Below are 19,114 nucleotides of genomic sequence, written 5' to 3'. Positions count from 1 at the left end.
AGCCACCTGGCTGGTCTTCCTGACTGGCCTCACATTTCCAGTCCATGTCACTGTTGGCTACATGCTAACCTGGGAAGTATGCAACCTAATAGTTCATTATATCACCCTGGAGAACTCACTCCACCTCTCTGCATCTCCACTTTCATATCTGAAAAAGAAAAAAACGAGGGGGGTAGAATTTGGTATTTTGTTTCTATTTATTGAACTCACCCTTATTAGGTACTTCATTCTGAGCACTTTTGCCCATGTGTTGGCTCATTTGCTTTTCATATGAATCATGTGAGGAGGGTCTTACCGTTAGAATCAACGTTTTATAAATGAGGAAACCAAAGCTCAGAGAAGCCTAAGAGTTGCTCACTGGTAAGTGCTGGAGCATGGCTCCAGCCAGCTCTGTTAGTTCTGAAACCTCCCCTGCCCCATGTGGCCTCCCTGTGAGTCCAACCAAGCCCAGCTGGTGTCTCCTCCAGATGATCTCAGGCACTGTCTGGGGAATGGGAGCTATTTTTTCAGCCCCTCCCCTGCTCTCTATGTCAACGTGGCAGGGATGAATGTCAGGATAAAACTGAGGGTCCTTCCCTTGCTTTCTGATCTCTGGCCATCTTCAGAGAGCAGGAAGAAGCAGCAGATGCAAGCCCACCATCTCCCACCTGGAGTATGGCAGCGGTCTCCCAGCTAGCCTCCCTTCTCTGAGCTCATCTCCCATCCATCATCTGCACCAGTGCTGAAGGGATCCTTTATGAAATGCAAGTCTCACCTGTCTTTCCCCTGCCTAGCATTCTGCGTGGCTCCCACCTCCTTTAAGAGAGAGCCCAGACTCCTGGGTGAGGCTCATTGGCTACTCCAGGATCTGGTCCCTGGATAGATCTCCTGTCTCATCTTTTTTCTTCTGCTACAGCCACACCAAACTGCCTGCCATTAATTTCTGTTTCTTGTTTGATAGGCTTCCAGAGACATGCTCGAGTCTACTAGCTTCAGGTGGGAAGTGGTTAGTCCTCAGCAAGCACCCCTGAACTGTTGTGACTGGGCAACTTGGGGACAGGACAGGAAGGCCTTCTACAAGCAGCCATCCAGATGCACTTGATGGCCTCAGAAATGGTGAGGTAGCAGAGGCTGGTGCCTATCCGTTGTCACCGGCTCCATCTGCAGTTACTTGAGGGCACATTAATGTCTGAACAGGGCAACCAGGCAACCAGCAAGTGCTGTCCTGGCCAATACGGTCCTCACCCTGGAAGCAGGAATGCTAATGGCATTCCAGCTTGCCACTGGGTGCCAGGCCTCTCCCCACCTTCCCTCTTTCCTGTCTCTTGTGGCCGCCACTCCCATCAGATCTTAGCCACCCTGGGGTCTCCTTAGCAGAGTGTGATGCTGCTCCCTGCAGGCAGCTTTGTGCTCTGGGGGCTGGGTTCCAGAGAACCATGGCCAGTGGAAATTGCCAGGCCTCAGAGAAGACCCACTCCTCCCTGTCCTGTCTGTATTCATTTGCTAGGGCTGCTGTTACAAAGTACCACCAGCTGTGGGGCTTAAACAACAGAAATGTATTGTCCCACAGTTCTGGAGGCTGGAGGTCCAAAGTCAGTAGAGTTGGTTCCTTCTGAGGGCTGGGAGGGAAGGATCTGTCCCAGGCACCCTCTTTGGATTGCAGATGGCTGTCTTCAAGTTTTTATGGCGTCTCCCTGTATATGTGTCTATCACTAGATTTTCCTCTTCATAAGGACACCAGTCACAGGATAAAGGTCCGTCCTAATGACCCCATTATAACATGATCACCTCTACAAATTTCCTGTCTCCAAATAAGGTCACACTCTGAGGGACTGGGATTAGGACTTCAATGTACGAATTTGGTGCAGGAGGGGAACACAGAATTGGTGAGGAATTCGACCTATAGCACCGTCCCAGCCCACACCGCTGATCTGTGCTCTAGTCTCTGGCCTGTCTTGATTTGCAGCATCTGCAGCTCTGCGACCCCGTACTTTACCCTAAGAACCAAGCCAAAAATCAGCCGTGGGTTCCAGCATGGGCACTATCACCAGCTAGTGTGTTGGCCTTAAATTGTCACTTTACTTCTGAGCCTCAGTTTGTGCAACCAAAATGAAAGAGATAATTTCTGACTTGCCTGTGTCACAGAGCTACTTACTGTGAGCATCTAAAGAGAAAGGGAATATGACAGCGTCATTAAAAAATAAGTATCCCACAAATATGAAATAATACCACCGTATCACTACGTTACCAGTAAGAATGAAGGAATTCTAAGGCTAGAAAACATCCCATCCGCACCCTCTGAAATGGAAGAAAACCCATCCCATTTAAAAAGCCATCCCCTTTTATTTCTCCCAGGAGGAAATCCCACTATGTTATCTAGGCTTCTCTTCCAATGAGCTACAAGTTTCATTCACTCTACAACCAACCTCTGCTAACCTAAACCCACTGTGCTACAGTGAAGCCCACTTATTTTCATTCTGACCCGAGTCAGAAGGAACCCTTCACAGTCCCATATTTTGTAGCCAGCCCTTTCATTAAGTCAGCAGACTGTTCCTGAGCACTTACCATGTGTCAGGCACTGTGCTTGGTCCTACGGGCTCAGAGCAGGAGAAGGCACAGTCCTGACACTTCAGTTGCTCAGAGTCCAGAGGCCAGGAGTTCCCAAGGGTGCAAATTTATCTTCTCCCTAAGAAACATACCCTGCTCCAATCCATTTTTCCTTGCACAGGCGGTATTCCTAAACCTTCCTTGTTCCTGGGACAGTGACCTCCACTGCCCCACCTGCAGGTGACCCTGCACTTCCTTGCTATGAACTTTCCTTTTAAGCCAGGACTGACTCCTTTCATGGTAATTATTTTTCCATAGCCACCTTTAGAGTATCTGGGTGTTTCTGCTACTGATAAAGCCAAAGACAGCACCCCCAAAGCCTACTTGGAGAAGATCCCATCATCTTACTGTTCCAAAATGTGCATCTGTGATCTGACTCTCCCATTCATCTCCATGCTATGGGACAAGGAAGGTGACAGTCTGGTGGTGGCTGATCTACCTCACAAAGAAAGAGATTCCTGTTCTTTCTATCATGTTCTATCATCTCTCTCCTAATAACCTAGTTAGTTTGGCTTGGTAGAGTCTCCCCAAGCCAAAGCAATTGCCTCCTGCTTCCTCCTGGTTCTCTCTGTGGTTAGTAGCTTGGACAATATTCACCTCCCCACTTGGGTTTCCAGCATCCCCTCCCTTCCCCCACTTCACTCCCTGCTGGCACACTCATGTGAACCCAATGACCTTTAATTTAGCTTTGCAAATCTCTCCAAAGGACATCCCAAATTTTCATATATGGACAATTAACTAATTCTCACTTCACTCATCCTCCAACCTGCTCATTCTTGCAAAGATCCCAGTAGCTTCTCCCCACTTCTCTACAAAGTCTCAGTCAGAGAGCCCTCGCACTTAATAAATTTCTGCAGTGTGCTTATTAGCGCCTTGTAATGTAGCCGCCTAAATAATTAAGACTAACCCACACGTGTCAAATTAAATAAGCCAAATACATTGAGAAATTGCCTCATTCTCAATTTCTTTTATTAATCAGGTTTTTTAAAACTTCTTTTCCTGCTCATTTGCAAAAATCAAACATAATCAGTGAGACTCTTAGTTATTATATCATAACCACTTGTCCACACAGCCTCTCCTCAAGCAGTTGCCCAGGGGGGTGTCCTAGTATGTGGCATAGGAGAGGTTGAGTTCTCTACCCAACTAAGATAATCCAGAGTCAACAGATTGCTCACACTCTCTAAATCTGTAAGAGAATTGTTTGCCCTTCCATTTGCCTGAGCGTTCAGTCACAGTCCAGAAGGCCAGCTGGAACATTGGCCTAAATCCATCCAGTATCTTCTGCCCTCCCTACTCAGTGCTCCCCTGCCTCCCTCCCAATCTCCTGGATTGAGTTTGGGCTTAGTCCAGGAGCCCAAACTCCCTTTCTCATTAGGAGCCATTGCTGATGTGCTTTAGATGGGCATACGAAGTCAATGGCAAAAATATAATAGGAATTGTCAGCAATTGTATCATTCTAATGATGAACAATGCGTGTGCAATTACAATGGGCTGGTTAACTCTGCCTGTCGTCAGCATGTTGAGGTTTCAATACAGTCTCCCTCGAGAGGCTATTGTTCCAGGGAGCTCAGCACCTCCTCGCAGCTTGTACTTCCGCTGGCCCCCTCCTGGAAGGCTGCATTCCTGCCTCTTGAAGGTGGTTGTTAGAAAGAATCCACAAATACAGTAAGTAAACATCAAAGGGGCTTTGATCCATGAGGCCTGCGACAGAGCAGGAGCCCCTGAAGAAAGGGCCAAGGCCTTGAATGAGGGAACTTAACATCGTCAATTTGGGTGCCTGAGATGTAAGGCCGTTTGAAGTGAGGGCGGTTTGGCTGAGCCTTCAGATGCCAGTGTGGAGGGGAAGGAAGAGAAGTGAGTGCCTTTGGAAACAGTGCCCTCAGATCTGCTTCTCTGCTCTTTATTGATAGTCAATAAACCCCTTTAAAGAATCAGGAGATCAAAGCCAGCGACTTCCCTGGGCCGTGGCGTTCTGCCACCTCCTGCCATGTTTTGTTTTTCTCTAGGGCAAGAGCCCCTGAGCTTGACTTATCTGTGTCTCATGGGCCCTGCACTCTCTTTCATCCTGCTACGCTTGGTGGGTGGACCTGGGCTGCAGACGGTGGATGGAAGCGGAGAAAGAGGAATGACCCACTCTGTCTATCCTCTTGAGCCTAGACACTGACTGGCTGGGTTCAGGGAGACAGTCGGTGTCGTGGGAGAAGGTGCTGTGATGCATCACTCATTGGGACCCTCTTTCTCTGAGAAATCAAGGGAAGGAGCAGGGAGGAGCCCAGAAACCCTGGCAAGGGCCAGGAAGAGCTGCAGTCATATTCCCTCTTCCAGAAATCAAATTCCTTATCTATTTACCAAGTTTGTGGCAGCTGACACATTTGTAAGACTTCTATGCTACAAGGTGGGGTGGGGGTCTAAAACAATCGTGGGAAGTCATTTAACATGGTTGAACCTCAATTTTCCCATCTGCATAATGTCAGTTGCAGTGGCCCATATGCCCACCTCAGTGAGTTGTTTGGGGGTAGAGGGGGTCAAAAAAATTAGTGTGCTATTGCTTCAGAATCCATAAAGTGATTAAGATGAATCAGGATAAAGCACAAATACCAGAGAGGAAAGCTTGCCTTCTTGTGAGGCAGATGGACTCCAATTTAATGCTCACACACACAATGGACACTGATTTACAAAATACTGTGCAAATAAAAAAGTTATCTCTTGCATTTGCTACCTGGAATTGTTATTCCATCTTGTTTTTCCAATTGGGTCAAAGCCCTGTGGAGTCTGTGTCTCTCAGCTATCTCGACCCCTGTGCTCTAAGTCTACATTTCATAAGTGCTTGATGATGGTGCTAACTTGGGCCTTGATATAGGAAGGCACAGGAATCTCTAGCATCAGAAACGCACCCTCTCCAAAAGGTAGAGAGAGCTCTTCTGCCTATACCTTAACCTCTGTGTCACCCCGCTGCCCTAAACTCACGCAATCACTTCATCCTCCTGAGTCACCCACAATGTCTGGTTGCACTGTTCCATCCTAGACACCACTGGATGGATTCTGCATCATCCCTGGCAGGTCTGGCCACAGTCCCAAGTTGATCTGAGCATAGTCCCCAAGCCTGAGATACAAAGGGCCTCAATAACCCAGAGTTATGTTTATGAGCATGGACTCAGAGCCAGACTGCCTAGGTTCAAAGCTCTGGCTTTACCACCTGCTAGCTCTTTCATCCAGTGCCACTAACTTCATATATCTATAAATGGGGATGATAGAAAATGGGGAAACATCCTTCACAGGGTTGTTATGAGAATCAAAATGAAGAATTGCTGGCTTAAACTTATGCCTAGAACATAACAATTTCCATATAAATGTTGGCTAAACAAAAGCACCTCTGTTTATAAGAGCAACAAGCTCCACAGCCCCCTGCAGAGGGCCCCCCCACAATGCCTGACCTGTTCCCATTCCCAACTCACCCACCTATGCTTCTCTTCCAGAGCTGGGCCTCCAGAAGAGAGGATGCTGTCTGGTGCTGGGCTACATGGCCAAGGACAAGTTTCGGAGAATGAATGAAGGTCAGTGAGATCCTCCCCATTGTCTCGGGAGTAATCTGGAGGGAGGAAGCTCTCCCCTACAGCCACAGGACAGAGGAACCAGGAATAAGAACCTGGGACCTCTCAGAAGGGGACAGTGGGAAGACCAGTTTGGTTTCCATGAAGCCATTTGTACAATCACATGGGGAAGCATAGTGAATGCCTGAAACACAGGATGCTGATTCAGGAGCATTTTCTTTATGCAATCTTCCCTTCTCCCTTTGTGTCTCCTACTTCTCTTCCTCTCTCTTCCCTACCATTTCTTCCACACCCCACCCCACAGCCAGCCCAATTAAATCTGCTCCTATTTTCATTTCTAATCCAGACCTCTCTACCTGCCTCCTCCATAACTCATGTTTCTTGAATGCCTGTTGAATAAACAGCACTATACAGGCACTTAGGAGAATACTAAAGAAGAATATGGCAATGTCTTTATTCCCAAAGAACTTACCCTAGGAAACCTGCCCCCTTTCCCAACTCCACTGACCCTACCCCTCCCTCTTACTCAGAGGCCATTCTGTCTTCCTCTTGCACTGGCTTCATTGGGTCACTGAAGGCTTGAGAAACGTGTTGACATTGGCATAGAGGCTGGGAGGAGGAGTGCTGTCACTTACGGGTCTGCTGTAATAAAGAACCAATCCTCTCCATCCCTAGCCATCTGTCTCCATGCAGCTAATAACCCTCTCCATCAGATGCCACAGACTATTTGTCAGGATTCAAAAGTAGATAAACAATGGCTGGGGATGCCATTTATTCATTAAAGTCAGACAAATGAAGCCTTGGCTCCCACCAGCCATGCTTGCCATGAGCTGGACCCCTCCCCTTCCAGGGCCCAGGGCCCATGTCTCCTCATTCCCATTCCAGCAAGAAGGAGGCAGCTTCTTTCTACCATCTCTATCCCCATAGCATGGTCTCAGTGCCCTCTTTCCAAGCTCCTCAGCTGTCTCTCCTCCCAACCCCGACCACGACAACCACATCCCCGTGCGCTCCCCATGCCTGAGACTTTGCCAGCTGTGGACCTGTTTCCAGCACCCATCATGGTGACAATCTGACAAGAGTTAGGCCAGCACAATTAAGCACAGGAAGTGATCACCTCCCCCATTTGCTGCCTGCCTGAAAGAAGCCAACAGCATCAAAAAGCTACTTCCCATTTGTAGGAACCCCATGGCTGAGTACAGCCAGAGTTGGGGGCCGCATTTTCTGTGTCCTGCCAGTCAGTTGCCTTTACTGACTTTTCTCTTTCTCAGCCTCCCCTTCCCTCCCCAACACCATTGCCTTGACAAGACTGCTAGGCAGTAACTCCTAATTTGTGGGAACTGACAGCGTGCCTCTGTCCATGGTGCTGAATAGACATGTTCTCTTGCTGGCGATGCTCATTAGAGAAGCTCGAAAGAGGTTTGTAGGGATTGGGGAAGCCAAAAAGTCAGGAGCTGGGCTGGAATTGAAACCCATAGCTCCAGATATCTGACCTCAGCTTCTGGGTGGCTGAGGAGATGAGGGGATGGGATGCAAGCTGAGCCAACATGTGTGATGACTTAGAAATCTCAACTAACAACTCAGAGACAGGGTAAGAGGAGGGTGAGGCAGTGGGGCAGAGGAGAGACACAGGTGGGTCAGCTTTGGCTCTGGAGAGCTGGAAGGCAGAGGTGAAGGAGAGGGAGGGCTCTGGAGGGAGGAGGCTCCTCTTCTTCCACTCCAGCCAGCCTTGCTGCCCTAAGTACCACATTATACATTTCTCTCTCTCTAAAGCTCATACGCCCAAACTCCAACACGTCTGCAGATAAGAAAGGCATCAGAAAGCATGTGGAGCTGTTTTATATTTATAATTATCTCATACCAATACTCAAAATAATTATAATTTCCACATATTAATAATTAAAATGGAATAGCAGCCATGACATACATCAAGAAATAGAAATCTCTGTCCATGCTACACAACACACCTTGGTATAAATTGAACAATTGGTAAAATAGGGAAAAACAATTATTTTTCTCCCAGTTTCTAGGATTAGTGAGATATTAGAACAATTAGCTTCTTCTTCCCTTAAAGATAAGTTGGTGATCATTGTATTTCCCATTTAGAATAAATATAAAAGACCTACTTGTGCTGTATTAAAGCATATTTGTTCTGTTTAACAGTATCTAATAGGGTGCCTGTCACCCAGGGAGAAGTGCTTCCCTATTTTATTTGTTTTCCTGTTAATTTGGTGTCCTTTTATTTTCTTCTCTCTCCACTCCTCCCTCCTCACTACATTCCAAAAAATAACAGCTTGAGAAGGAGCAAGAGGAAAATAATGAATGAACAGGAGCTTTATAGATCTGGGGTTTATCATAAGTTAGAGTAATCGCAATTGGTGCCGTTAAACTACACAAAGCAATAAAAAGAAAATGCTATTCAAAGATCATTTAAGGAGGCATGTGATAGTCAATGAGAGGTTTGCTCTATTTGGGAGTGCTTAATAGCTTCATGGATAGAATCTGCAGTCTTTGCAGGAATGGAGGTGGTTGGTAATATATGGAGAGTGTATGTGTGTGTGTGCGTGTGTGTCCTCTACTGTGTGGACTCAACACAATTGAGCCATCAAAAGGAGATACAAGCAGAAATCAACAAAGGGCAGGCAAGAAAGGAGGAAGTAAAGACAGACTAGCCATAACAATATCACACTTGTTTGAGATCATTGTCTTCATGTGATTAAGCACATGTGCTTTATATAGGAACTGCTGATGAGTGATCATTCAGTTATTCATCAAACAGTCATTGAATATCATAAAAATAATACCAATTTCTTACAAGTGCCAGAATTGTTCTAAGCACTGGAGCTATAAAAATAAGACACAAGCCAGGCACGATGGCTCATGCCTGTAATCCCAGCACTCTGAGAGGCCAAGGCAGGCAGATCACTTGAGGTCAGGAGTTCAAGACCAGCCTGGCCAACATGGTGAAACCCTGTCTCTACTAAAAATACAAAAAAAATAATAACAATCAGCCAGCGTTGGTGGTGTGCACCTGTAGCCCCAGCTACTCAGGAAGCTGAGGCAGGAGAATCGCTTGAACACAGGAGGCAGAGGCTGCAGTGAGCCGAGATCCTGCCACTGCACCCCAGCCTGGGTGACAGAGTGAGATTCCATCTAAAAAAAAAAAAAGTAGAGTAAGACACATTTTCTGCCCTCAAGGAGCTCACAGTAAAAATACATCTCAGTGTATGTGTCACCTCCACAAAGAGATCCTGCCTTCCATCTACCTAAATTACACAGACACCCCTCTCCCTGCACCCTGTGCTCATCACAGCAGCTGGTGTGTGTATCGAGTGGCACCTATCATGATGTGTGATTATATATTGGTCTGCTTCCTCATGTGCTGTCAGTCCCATGTAGAGAATCAGCTGGAGGAGGGCAAAGACTCCTGTTCCTTCCTCTCCTCTCCCTGGGCCTTCACCCAGTGTCTTGCACATAGGGAGTAGTCGCTCAACTTTCATTTAGGTAATTAACTAGGGCCCTGAGTGACAATGGAGGAATGTACAAAGTCCCCGCAGGTGTCAGGTAGGTATTGAAAAGGAGCGCCTCAGATAGAGCACACAGATGTGGAACAGTCCACAAAATGGTCTCCCTGTTTTGGGTGATTCCTAGAGTCTACCTTGGTGCTCACTCTCAGGCTTTCTTCCAGTTCCAGTGCTACAGCCCCTCCCTGGGAGTAGGGTCCAGGCAAGTCGTGGAAGCAGGGCTGGGTGAGGAGGCCTTCCCCAGGGGTAGTTTCCCTTCTTTCTGTACCAGCTCTCCTTCCTCACCCCACCTACTGCCAGCCCATGCTCTCAGGATATCTTTAAGTAGATCCAGTTTGCTCTCACTGGTTCCTCAGCCACATCTCCAACACACACATGAGCATGCACACACACATACACACACAATGCACACACCTGCATGCATATGTATACATGCACACATGCATGCACACACCTGCACACATGTATACACATGCACACATACACCCACATGTGTGCACACATGCACACAACCTTCACCTCCCCTTCCTGGCCCTCCCCCTTTATGACCTCTCTCTCCTGGAGATCCAGACCACTCACCTTCTCAAAGCACGTGGCTTCCCCAGACCTGATCCTATTCCCAGGCAGAGTAGAAGGCTGTAACATGTATCAGGGGAGGGGCTGTGCCTGCCTCAGAGAGCTCAGGCCTCCTCCATGTTAGACCTGTCAACAACTCTAGAGATTACAGTGCAACCCAATAACACAGCATGGCCCAAGAGCATGCAGCAACTTGCCCGGGGCCCATATGAAGTGGCTGGAAGAGCCAGGACCACAGCCCAGGGCTCCAGACACCCAGGGCTCTTAGACTTCTGGAAGAGGAGGCTGAGACCATGAGCAGAGGGAAAGCCTCTAACACTTTAGCTTGGTTTCATTTTTCAGGGTGGCTGGAAAGAGAGGAAGTGGCAAGGCAGGGAGAAGAAAGGGCAGAACACAGGGAAAACTTGAGTTGATTTGCAGAAAATCAGGGAAGACCTGGAGTGAGGGACACAGACCAGAGAAGACCATTCCTGGGGGACCAGAAAAGCTGGCAGGCCACAGGACTCTTGAGAAGGGGAAATGAGGAAGAGGATATTTAAAGGAGGGAAGAAGCAGAGGCACCCAAGTTTTGACCTCCCCTTCAGCCATCCCCCTGGGGCAGAGGGGGGCCTGCACAGGAGGGTACTCCTCCCTCATACTGGTGCCTTCTTGGGCTGCCCATCAGGGTGGGTGTCGGTTTCCGTGGACTTTCAGCATTGCAATGATGTCTGCTTCAAGAGACCAAGGGAGAGCAGAAATGCCTCTGGGTGCTGTCCCTTTCATCTTTCAGGACGAAATACTTGTGAGTGATTAGCAAAGGCAGCTTTTGCTGACTGGAGACCTCTACCCTGTGTGGGAAGAGCTGGAGCACCCAGGAAGGGGAAAGCTGGTTCCATAAATAACTAGCAGCCTCTTGCATGGCCCACAGCTCCCGAACAGCACCGTGGTCCCAGTCCAGGCTCTGTGTGCAAGTGCCCCTCCCCCACAGCACCTGTCCTCACTTCCCAGCCTTACAGGGGAGTCAGAGCCCTGGGAGGTTGAGAATCTCATTTCTTTGACAGCTCTAAAGTTCTTTATGATGGCGTGAGAGCCTGTTCTTTATGCACCCTTGTACACTAACAAAAAAAATGAGTCTAAAGCATCTACTGTTTCCTCGTATAGAAAGAGAGGTGCCCCACAGCTGGGATGTGTAGTGGGAGGAGCACTTAAGAGTGAGGAGCTGGCTGTGTGGGCAAGTCCCTAGACACTAAGATCTCAACCTTCTCATGTGCAAAATGGAATCATGTTTCATAAGATGACCTGTATGTCTCTAAAATGTGATGATTCAAAAATCTATCTTGGATCTCAACACCCAGCCCACACCCTGTTCTCACAGCCCATCCCATAATTTTAAATGTCTTGGTCACCAAAGGAACCAGTACAAAAAAGTCAATAGACTGGCTTTCCTTGGCAGCCTCTGAAGGTGGATCCGTGTTTCTTTCTCCCATCTGTCATTAAGGGTGAACTCAGTCCATATCAGCTATATGCTGGGTGGCAGGGAAAGAGTCAGGCAGGCCTGTGGGATGAGCTGTGCTTTTCTCAGGGCAGAGGGGAAGCAGCAGGCCAGGGTCCTTGGCCTGGGGACCTGACCCAGGGATGAGCAGGCCTCCCTGCTACCGGCAGCACTTCTCACTCTGTTGCAGCCATACAGTCTGGCTCACGCTAAGGGCCACAGTCATTTTCCTGAGCCCATTCCTCCACTGCCTGCCGAGCCCCCGGGATGTTGGCTAATACCGTCATTTTGTTAGTTGAGGCTTTGGGGTGCATTTTTTCTAAATTCATTTTTCTTACTGATGTGTTTTCTTCCACTGGGGCTGCAAAGCCCGTTATTTGTATAATATCCCTGTTTATTATTTATGGCAAGAGTCAGATTTACAGGGCACTTTATGATTGTTATTTAATTCGCTCAGTGTCTTGGAACAAGAGACCTGCCGTTTCCACTCTCCAGCCAGGATCTGAGGGAACATTCCAAAGCTTTTTCTCAGCCCATTCCTCCAGCCACCTTTCCTACCTCCTACCAGGAGTCCTGCCTCTCTTAGACTGTGGACCCCTAAGCTGCAGACCCTGCCAAGTTCCTTTTTTCTTTTTTTCACCAAAACAAGGTTTCATTCTGCTAGAGTGCAGTGGTACCATCGTGGCTCACTATAGCCTCCAATTCCTAAGCTCAAGCAATCCCACCCCAGCCTCCCAAGTAGCCAGAAGAACAAGCATGCACCACCATGCCCAGCTAATTTTTTAAATTTTCGTAGAGACAGTGCCTCACTATGTTGCCCAGACTGGTCTCAAACCCCTGGCCTCAAGCAATCCTCCCATCTGGGCCTCCCAAAGTGCTAGGATTACAGACAGGAGCCTCTGCACCCAGCCAAAGTTCCTTTATAACTTCCCTTTCCCTCACACTCATATCCAATCCTCAGCAAGTCCTAGGGATGTTATCTCCTGAGTGCCTCCTGTACCCACCCTCCTCTCTCCATCTCCTGCCACCACCCTAGACCCTGTCCCCAGCCTCTCTCCCCTGGACTGCATCAGGGCTCTCCTAACTGGCTCCTTGCATCTATCATGCCCAATCCCCATGCCCAGGTCGTTTTCCACACTTTAGCCAGAGCAGTGTTTAGAAATGCAAATTTGACCATGTCGTGTTCCTTTTGAAAACATTTCAATGGCTTTAAAAAAAAAATACTGAAGGCCGGGCACGGTGGCTCACGCCTATAATCCCAGCACTTTGAAAGGCCAAGGCAGGTGGATCACCTGAGGTCAGGAGTTTGAGACCAGCCTGGCCAAAATAGTGAAACCCCACCTCTACCAAAAACACAAAAACATTAGCCAGGCGTGGTGGCACACAGCTGTAATCCCAACTACTTGGGAGGCTGAGGCAGGAGAATCACTTGAACCTGGGAGGCGGAGGTTGCAGTGAGCCGAGATCGTGCCACTGCACTCCAGCCTGAGTGATAGAGGGAGACTCCGTCTCAAAAAAAAAAAAATGCTCACATTATTAGCATGTTCTACAAGGTGCCACATGATCTGGTTCCTACCTACCTCTGACCTCATCCTACCCCCTTAAACACCCTGCGCTCCAGTCACATGGGCCTTCCTGCTGCTCCTCAAGCAGGGCCCCTGTCATAGGGCCTGTGTCTACCCTGCTCCCTCTTCTTGGGGTGCTTGCCACGCTCACCCCATCCCCAAACCCTTCACCTGGTAATTCCCGCTCATCCTTCAAATCACAGCTCAAGTCTCTGCTCCAGTGATGCCTCCTCTGACCCATCCCTCCTCAGTCAAGATCCAGTTCCTGTGTCACATGCTCCCGTAGAACCAGATCCTTCCTTTCAGAGCTCTGAGCTCAGTTTGTACATATACATTCATATTGCAATTATTTACTAATGAGATGGGATAATTCCCTTAACCTTGACCCTCTTTGTGGGTGGGAACTGGAGTGGCTTCTTTCACTCAGCCTACCTCTGTCCACTGCTTGAGAGAGGGAGTGTGTGAGCAAGCAAGTGCAGGAACCAGAGGGAATGAACACTGGAACCGGCCAGTCACTCATCTCTGGCAGAAGCAGGCTCTGTGCGGCCCCACAGCAGTGTCCAAGCTCCTGCCCTCTCGGCACCCAGCTTCTTGTCCAGTGTCAGGAAGAATCAGGTCACATGAACAGATTGAAGGGTAGTGTATGCGGAGGATTTTATTGGGAGATGGAAGGGGCTCTTGGCGGAATGGGGAGTTGGAAAGGGGATGGTGCAGGAAGAAGGCAATCATTCCCTGAAGCTGCACTGTCTGAAGTTAGCCTCGTCTATCCATAGTCTCCGATGCCCAGTTGCTGCCCTGCTCACCACTCAGCCACTTGTATCCCTGACGCTCAGTCGCTTGTGTTACTCTGCCAGCTGAAGTCTTTTCATGGGCACAGGATAGGGATGTGGCAGGCCAAAAAAGCAACAATTGGGAGAAAAATTGAGTCACCTGTTTTCACTAAGGGCTGCAGTTCCAGGCTTAAGGGTGGGGTTTAGCTGGGAGCCCAGTTATTTTGTGTTAATAACACCTGTCTCCCCTACCAGTCAGTTGGCTCTGTTTGGTCTCCATTAGATCCCAGGAGCCAAACATAGTGTTTGCATAGACGTTGACAGCAAAGTGAGGACAGTGACCTTCTCTGCCCCTAGTCAGTAGCTCCAAGATGCTGGGACTGGATAATTTGACAATCATAGACTTTTAAAAGAAACATTGGCAGTCACCTGGAGAGGAGGAAACCAAGACTCAGGAAAGGGATGTGATTCATCCATCCAGAGTAACACAGGCAGCAGGCACTTGTCTTGGTCCCCAGAAAGTTTACCTCCTCTTGGGAAGACTCCATATACTTCTATGGAGCAATTCCTGGGGCTTATGGCAAACACCTCTGAGCACCTCCCAGCAGTAACTGCTAGGACTTCGGACTAGAGAATTTCCACTTGAGGGCATTTACTGCCTTGCTATGAAACCTTAGCTGTCTTGGAAGGTGGGTGCGCAGGACCCACCTGAAATACTCATCCTATCTTCGGTGATGTCAGAGAAACATTCTAATGGGGACAGCAGTGCCCAGAAGAGTACATAAAATGGAAATGGTTTCTAGAGGATCGTGCTGCCTGTGGAATTCAAGGACAAGACACTCTCAGGCAGGGAGCTTCTTCTACCCTAGAACTGACTCTGGAACTGTGTGAGGTGCTGCTAGATTTGATCAACACGTGGACAGTGCATTATGAACAGCTCTTGATTGACTCAGGAGCTGTTTGGTTGACAGACAGCAGTTCCAATGTGAATGGACACCAACCTGTTTTGAAGGTTACTACTTTGATCAGACAAGGTAAATACAGGTCTGCATATGAGCTGAATTGCATGTTGTTTTCCTAATAGTGATGGAAAAAAATGAACAATGGTAGAGGCCTCTGTGTTTAGGTTTTACTGAATCATGGGCAGTGACCAATGGCCTGGCCGAGTGGCCAGGCAGAAGGGCAATGGAAACCTGGCCTTTTAATGGGATGCCCATGTGGAGCACAGCCCTATGGAAATTTGAGGAGTGCATTAAAGCAGAACAAGTCAGTTCCCATCAGAAGAACTCCCTTCAAGGTTCAGAAGGTGACGGGAATCGACACGCAGATAGCCCCAGCTGCTCCCTTGAGGTGGCCACCTGGGCTCATGAAATGGGTAGATATGGAGGCACCGCAGCAGTGTAGAGATGGGCTGAATCTGGACATGTTCCCTTTGCACCCTCTCAGGCACATAATGCCAGTAAGAGCTATTCTGTCTGCCAGCAAGAGAGACAGAGACTGCCAGTGGCTATGTGGAACATTCCCTGGTGGGAAGGCTCTAAACACAGCTAGCAAGTGAGACTGGTGCTGCGGGTCTACAAATGGGTCTTGCCTAGAATAGACACTGACTCTGGAGTGGGCTTTCCTTACTCAGTAGAAGATAGAAGTGCTCAGAGTGTCATTTAAAAAAAAATGGAACAGAAGATATTGTATGCATTTGGACAGCTGACCATCATTTCTTCAGACCAAGGGACACACTGTAAGCCCATAATGTCCAGCAATGGTCAGAGAGATCTCCTTAGAGTAAGAATTTGATAGAGAAATACAACACGCTATTGAAATATTGGTTGTCTAAAATGGGGACATAAAAGCATGAAGGGCTGGCTTGCACGCCTTCACGAGTGTGCTCACACACACCATGAGTGGTACTAGTGTCCCCACTAGACTTTTTCCTCTGTTTTTCTGGCTGATCTGGGGAAGAGGATGTGGGAAGGATGCTAGATAACTATGCAATTCTTGCTAAGGAAGGAGTACACTGGTATAATGACTATTTTTTTCTTTCTCTCCCAACTCAGCTAAAAAAAAAAAAGCTTTTCTTGGCCTGGCACGGTGGCTCACGCCTGTAATCCCAGCATTTTGGGAGGCTGAGGCGGGTGGATCACCTGAGGTCAGGAGTTTGAGACCAGCCTGGCCAACATGGTGAAACCCCGTCTCTACTAAAAATACAAAAAATTAGCTGGGCATGGTGGCAGGTGCCTGTAATCCCAGCTACTCAGGAGGCTGAGGCAGGAGAATCACTTGAACCCGGGAGGCAGAGGTTCAGTGAGCCGAGATCGTGCCATTGCACTCCAGCCCAAGCAACAGCAAAACTCTGTCTCAAAAAAAAAAAAAAAACTTTTCTTTCTCCCCTATGTGATGCAGTGATCCCGGGACCAGGGCTGCAACTACAAGTGCTGGAAACAGAGATAATTTCTAAGCAAAAAACTGTCACTGTGTTTTTAAACCTTATGTCAGAATTCCTAGGGCCCTGATGGGGGTGGGAGGTGCCTTCACCCTGTCTAGCAAAATTAGGGCTAAGAATAAATACAACTAGGGGGCCTGGTGGTAAAAATAGTCCACTAGTTTGGAACTTACGTAACCTTCCCGGATATGAGTGGGAATGGACTGAGGGGAGGCACTGGCTGGACTAGTGCTGCCAGCAGCCATCTGGACCACACAGTGGCCGAACCCAATGTCCCTTCCAAAGGTGGAAAAGTGCAGGTAAAAAATAAATGACTAGTGGAGAAAATGAGGAATAATACCTGAGAGTAAAGAAATGAAAAATGGGTTATAAAATGAAGGAAATCCAATACTACATTAACAACTGGAAAGAGTCTCAAACCAAAAGAGGACATTGTCTCTTTGCTTGGTATCCCCAGATGCCTGGAAGGGGGAAGCTGTGTTTGCTGGGACCACTTCTGGTTTTGGAATCTTTTCTTCAAATCTAAAGAAAGCCTGCAGGCTGGGCACAGTGGCTCACGCCTGTAATCCCAGCACTTTGGGAGGCCAAGGCGGGTGGATCACCTGAGGTCAGGAGTTCAAGACCAGCCTGACTAACATGGTGAAACCCCATCTCTACTAAAAATACAAAAATTAGTCAGGCATGGTGGCGCATGCCTGTAATCCCAGCTACTCAGGAGGCTGAGGCAGGAGAATCGCTTGAACCCAGGAGAGGTTGCAGTGAGCCGAGGTCACACCATTGCATGCAGCCTGAGAAACAGAGTGAGACTCTGTCTCAAAAAAAAAAAAAAAAAAAAGCCTGCAAACCTGAGTGGCCTCACCCTGGGAGACATTCATGCAATACAGTGCACTGGACTAATTGTTAAATGATCATATATATTCTTTTGCTGTAAGGGATCAGTGGTTGAAAGTCAGGGCATGGCCGGAGGTGTGATGATGTATCTAGACATGTTTCTATATAGAGGCGCATGGGGTGGGGGGATTTCATCCACGGTTCCCGGCTCATAACTCCCATAGCCCTTGCTACAGTCTTTTGCCATATGTTGGGTGTGTTAGGCCTCAGGGGCAGGCCTCGGGAAACAGGATCTCTCTCCGGCCCTCCTTTCCCCTGCCCCATCGCAGGACTCTAACTTTTCACCACTTTCTGATTGTGGGTCTTAAGACCCTTCCCTGAGAGAGTCCCGCCTCACACCCTAGGGGAAGAAATGCTTCCATAAAAACCCAAGAGGACTGAGTTTCGGGAGCTTCTGGGCAGCTGAGCATGTAAAGCTTCCTGGAGGGTGGCGCACTCAGGGAGGGCATGGAAGCTCCTGCCCCTTCCCCCCAAACTCTTCATCTGTATTCTTTGTAATATCCTTTAGAATAAACTGTAAACATAGGTAAGTGTTTCCCTGAGGTCTTCGTGCCACTCTAGCAAATTAATCAAACCGAAACAGAAGGTCTTGGGAACCCCCAACTTGCAGCGGGTCTGCCAGAAGTTCTGGAAGCCTGAACTTGTGACAGGTGCCAGGGTGTGGGGGAAGTCTTGGGGACTGAGCCCCCAGCCTGTGGGATCTGACACTATCTCCAGGTAGACAGTGTCAGAATTGAATGGGAGGACACCCAGCTGGTGTCCGCTGCTCCCACCTGTTTGGCCACAGAGGTCTCCTGTGTGGACTGTTGTGGTGAGTGTAGAGGAAAAATGCAGTTGGGGAGAGTTTTCTCCAACATTTCACACCCAGCTGTTTTTGTGGCTGTTTTGGTTCTGGTTTTCCTTTTATCATTGCGACTAATATTCTTTTTTTTTTTCTCTCTCGAGACAGAGACAGAGTTTCGCTCTTGTTGCCCAGGCTGGAATGCAATGGCATGATCTCAGCTCACTGCAAGCTCCGCCTCCCACGTTCAAGCGATTCTCCTGCCTCAGCCTCCTGAGTAGCTGGGATTACAGGCACCCACCACCTCACTTGGCTGATTTTTTGTATGTTTAGTAGAAACGGGGTTTCGCCATGTTGGGCAGGCTGGTCTCGAACTCCTGACCTCGGGTGATCCACCCGCCTCAGCCTCCCAGAGTGCTGGGATTACAGGCATGCGACTAATATTCTTAACGTAACCCTGTGGCTTAGGAGTAGGAGAAATCTAGATTCAAATCCCGGGTGTAGTCAGGGCAGGCTTAGACCCCTATCATTACAGATTCTCCAGGCCAGAAGGGACCAAAGGTCATCTGGTTCCATATCCCTGCCAAGTACCATTGTGTGTAAAGACTGTGAACACGGCGGCATGCTCATTTATTCACCAACCCTGTGTCCAGTACCCGCTCTGTGCCTGGCGCTGTGCATGTAAAAACACAGTCCCTGCCCCCAACGATACCACTGTCTTGCGGGGAGAGACAAACACGTCAGCAACTACAGTACAATGTCGCAGTTGCGGTAACCGGGTATGAATAAGTAGCTATGGAAACAGAGAAGGAGAATCCAATCACACTGTAGGCCAGGAGAGGAGTGTCCAGCATGGCTTCTGGAGAAATGAGCCCTGTGAGATGTTTTATTCTAAGAGGCTGTTGCAACCTATGCTTGAATCCCTCCAAAGACAAGAAACTTGCAGCCTGCCGAGGCGGTGG

At 48.5% G+C, this 19,114-nt stretch overlaps 1 protein-coding gene across 5 annotated transcripts in view; it reads left to right on the top strand.

The window, feature by feature from the left end:
- Nucleotides 1–19,114, top strand: part of KIRREL3 (kirre like nephrin family adhesion molecule 3) — a 584,143-nt gene that overhangs the window by 438,650 nt on the left and 126,379 nt on the right. For all 5 annotated transcript variants that reach the window (XM_016922484.4, XM_016922483.4, XM_016922482.4 and 2 more), the window contains exon 3: nucleotides 6,063–6,140. In XM_016922484.4, the coding sequence (XP_016777973.1) occupies nucleotides 6,063–6,140 (78 nt within the window). The remainder of the gene's footprint in view (nucleotides 1–6,062; nucleotides 6,141–19,114) is intronic.

This window comes from Pan troglodytes, chromosome 9 (assembly GCF_028858775.2).
Source record: "Pan troglodytes isolate AG18354 chromosome 9, NHGRI_mPanTro3-v2.0_pri, whole genome shotgun sequence".
NCBI classification, from domain to species: Eukaryota; Metazoa; Chordata; class Mammalia; order Primates; family Hominidae; genus Pan; species Pan troglodytes.
This window is presented reverse-complemented; position numbering and strand designations above follow the sequence as displayed.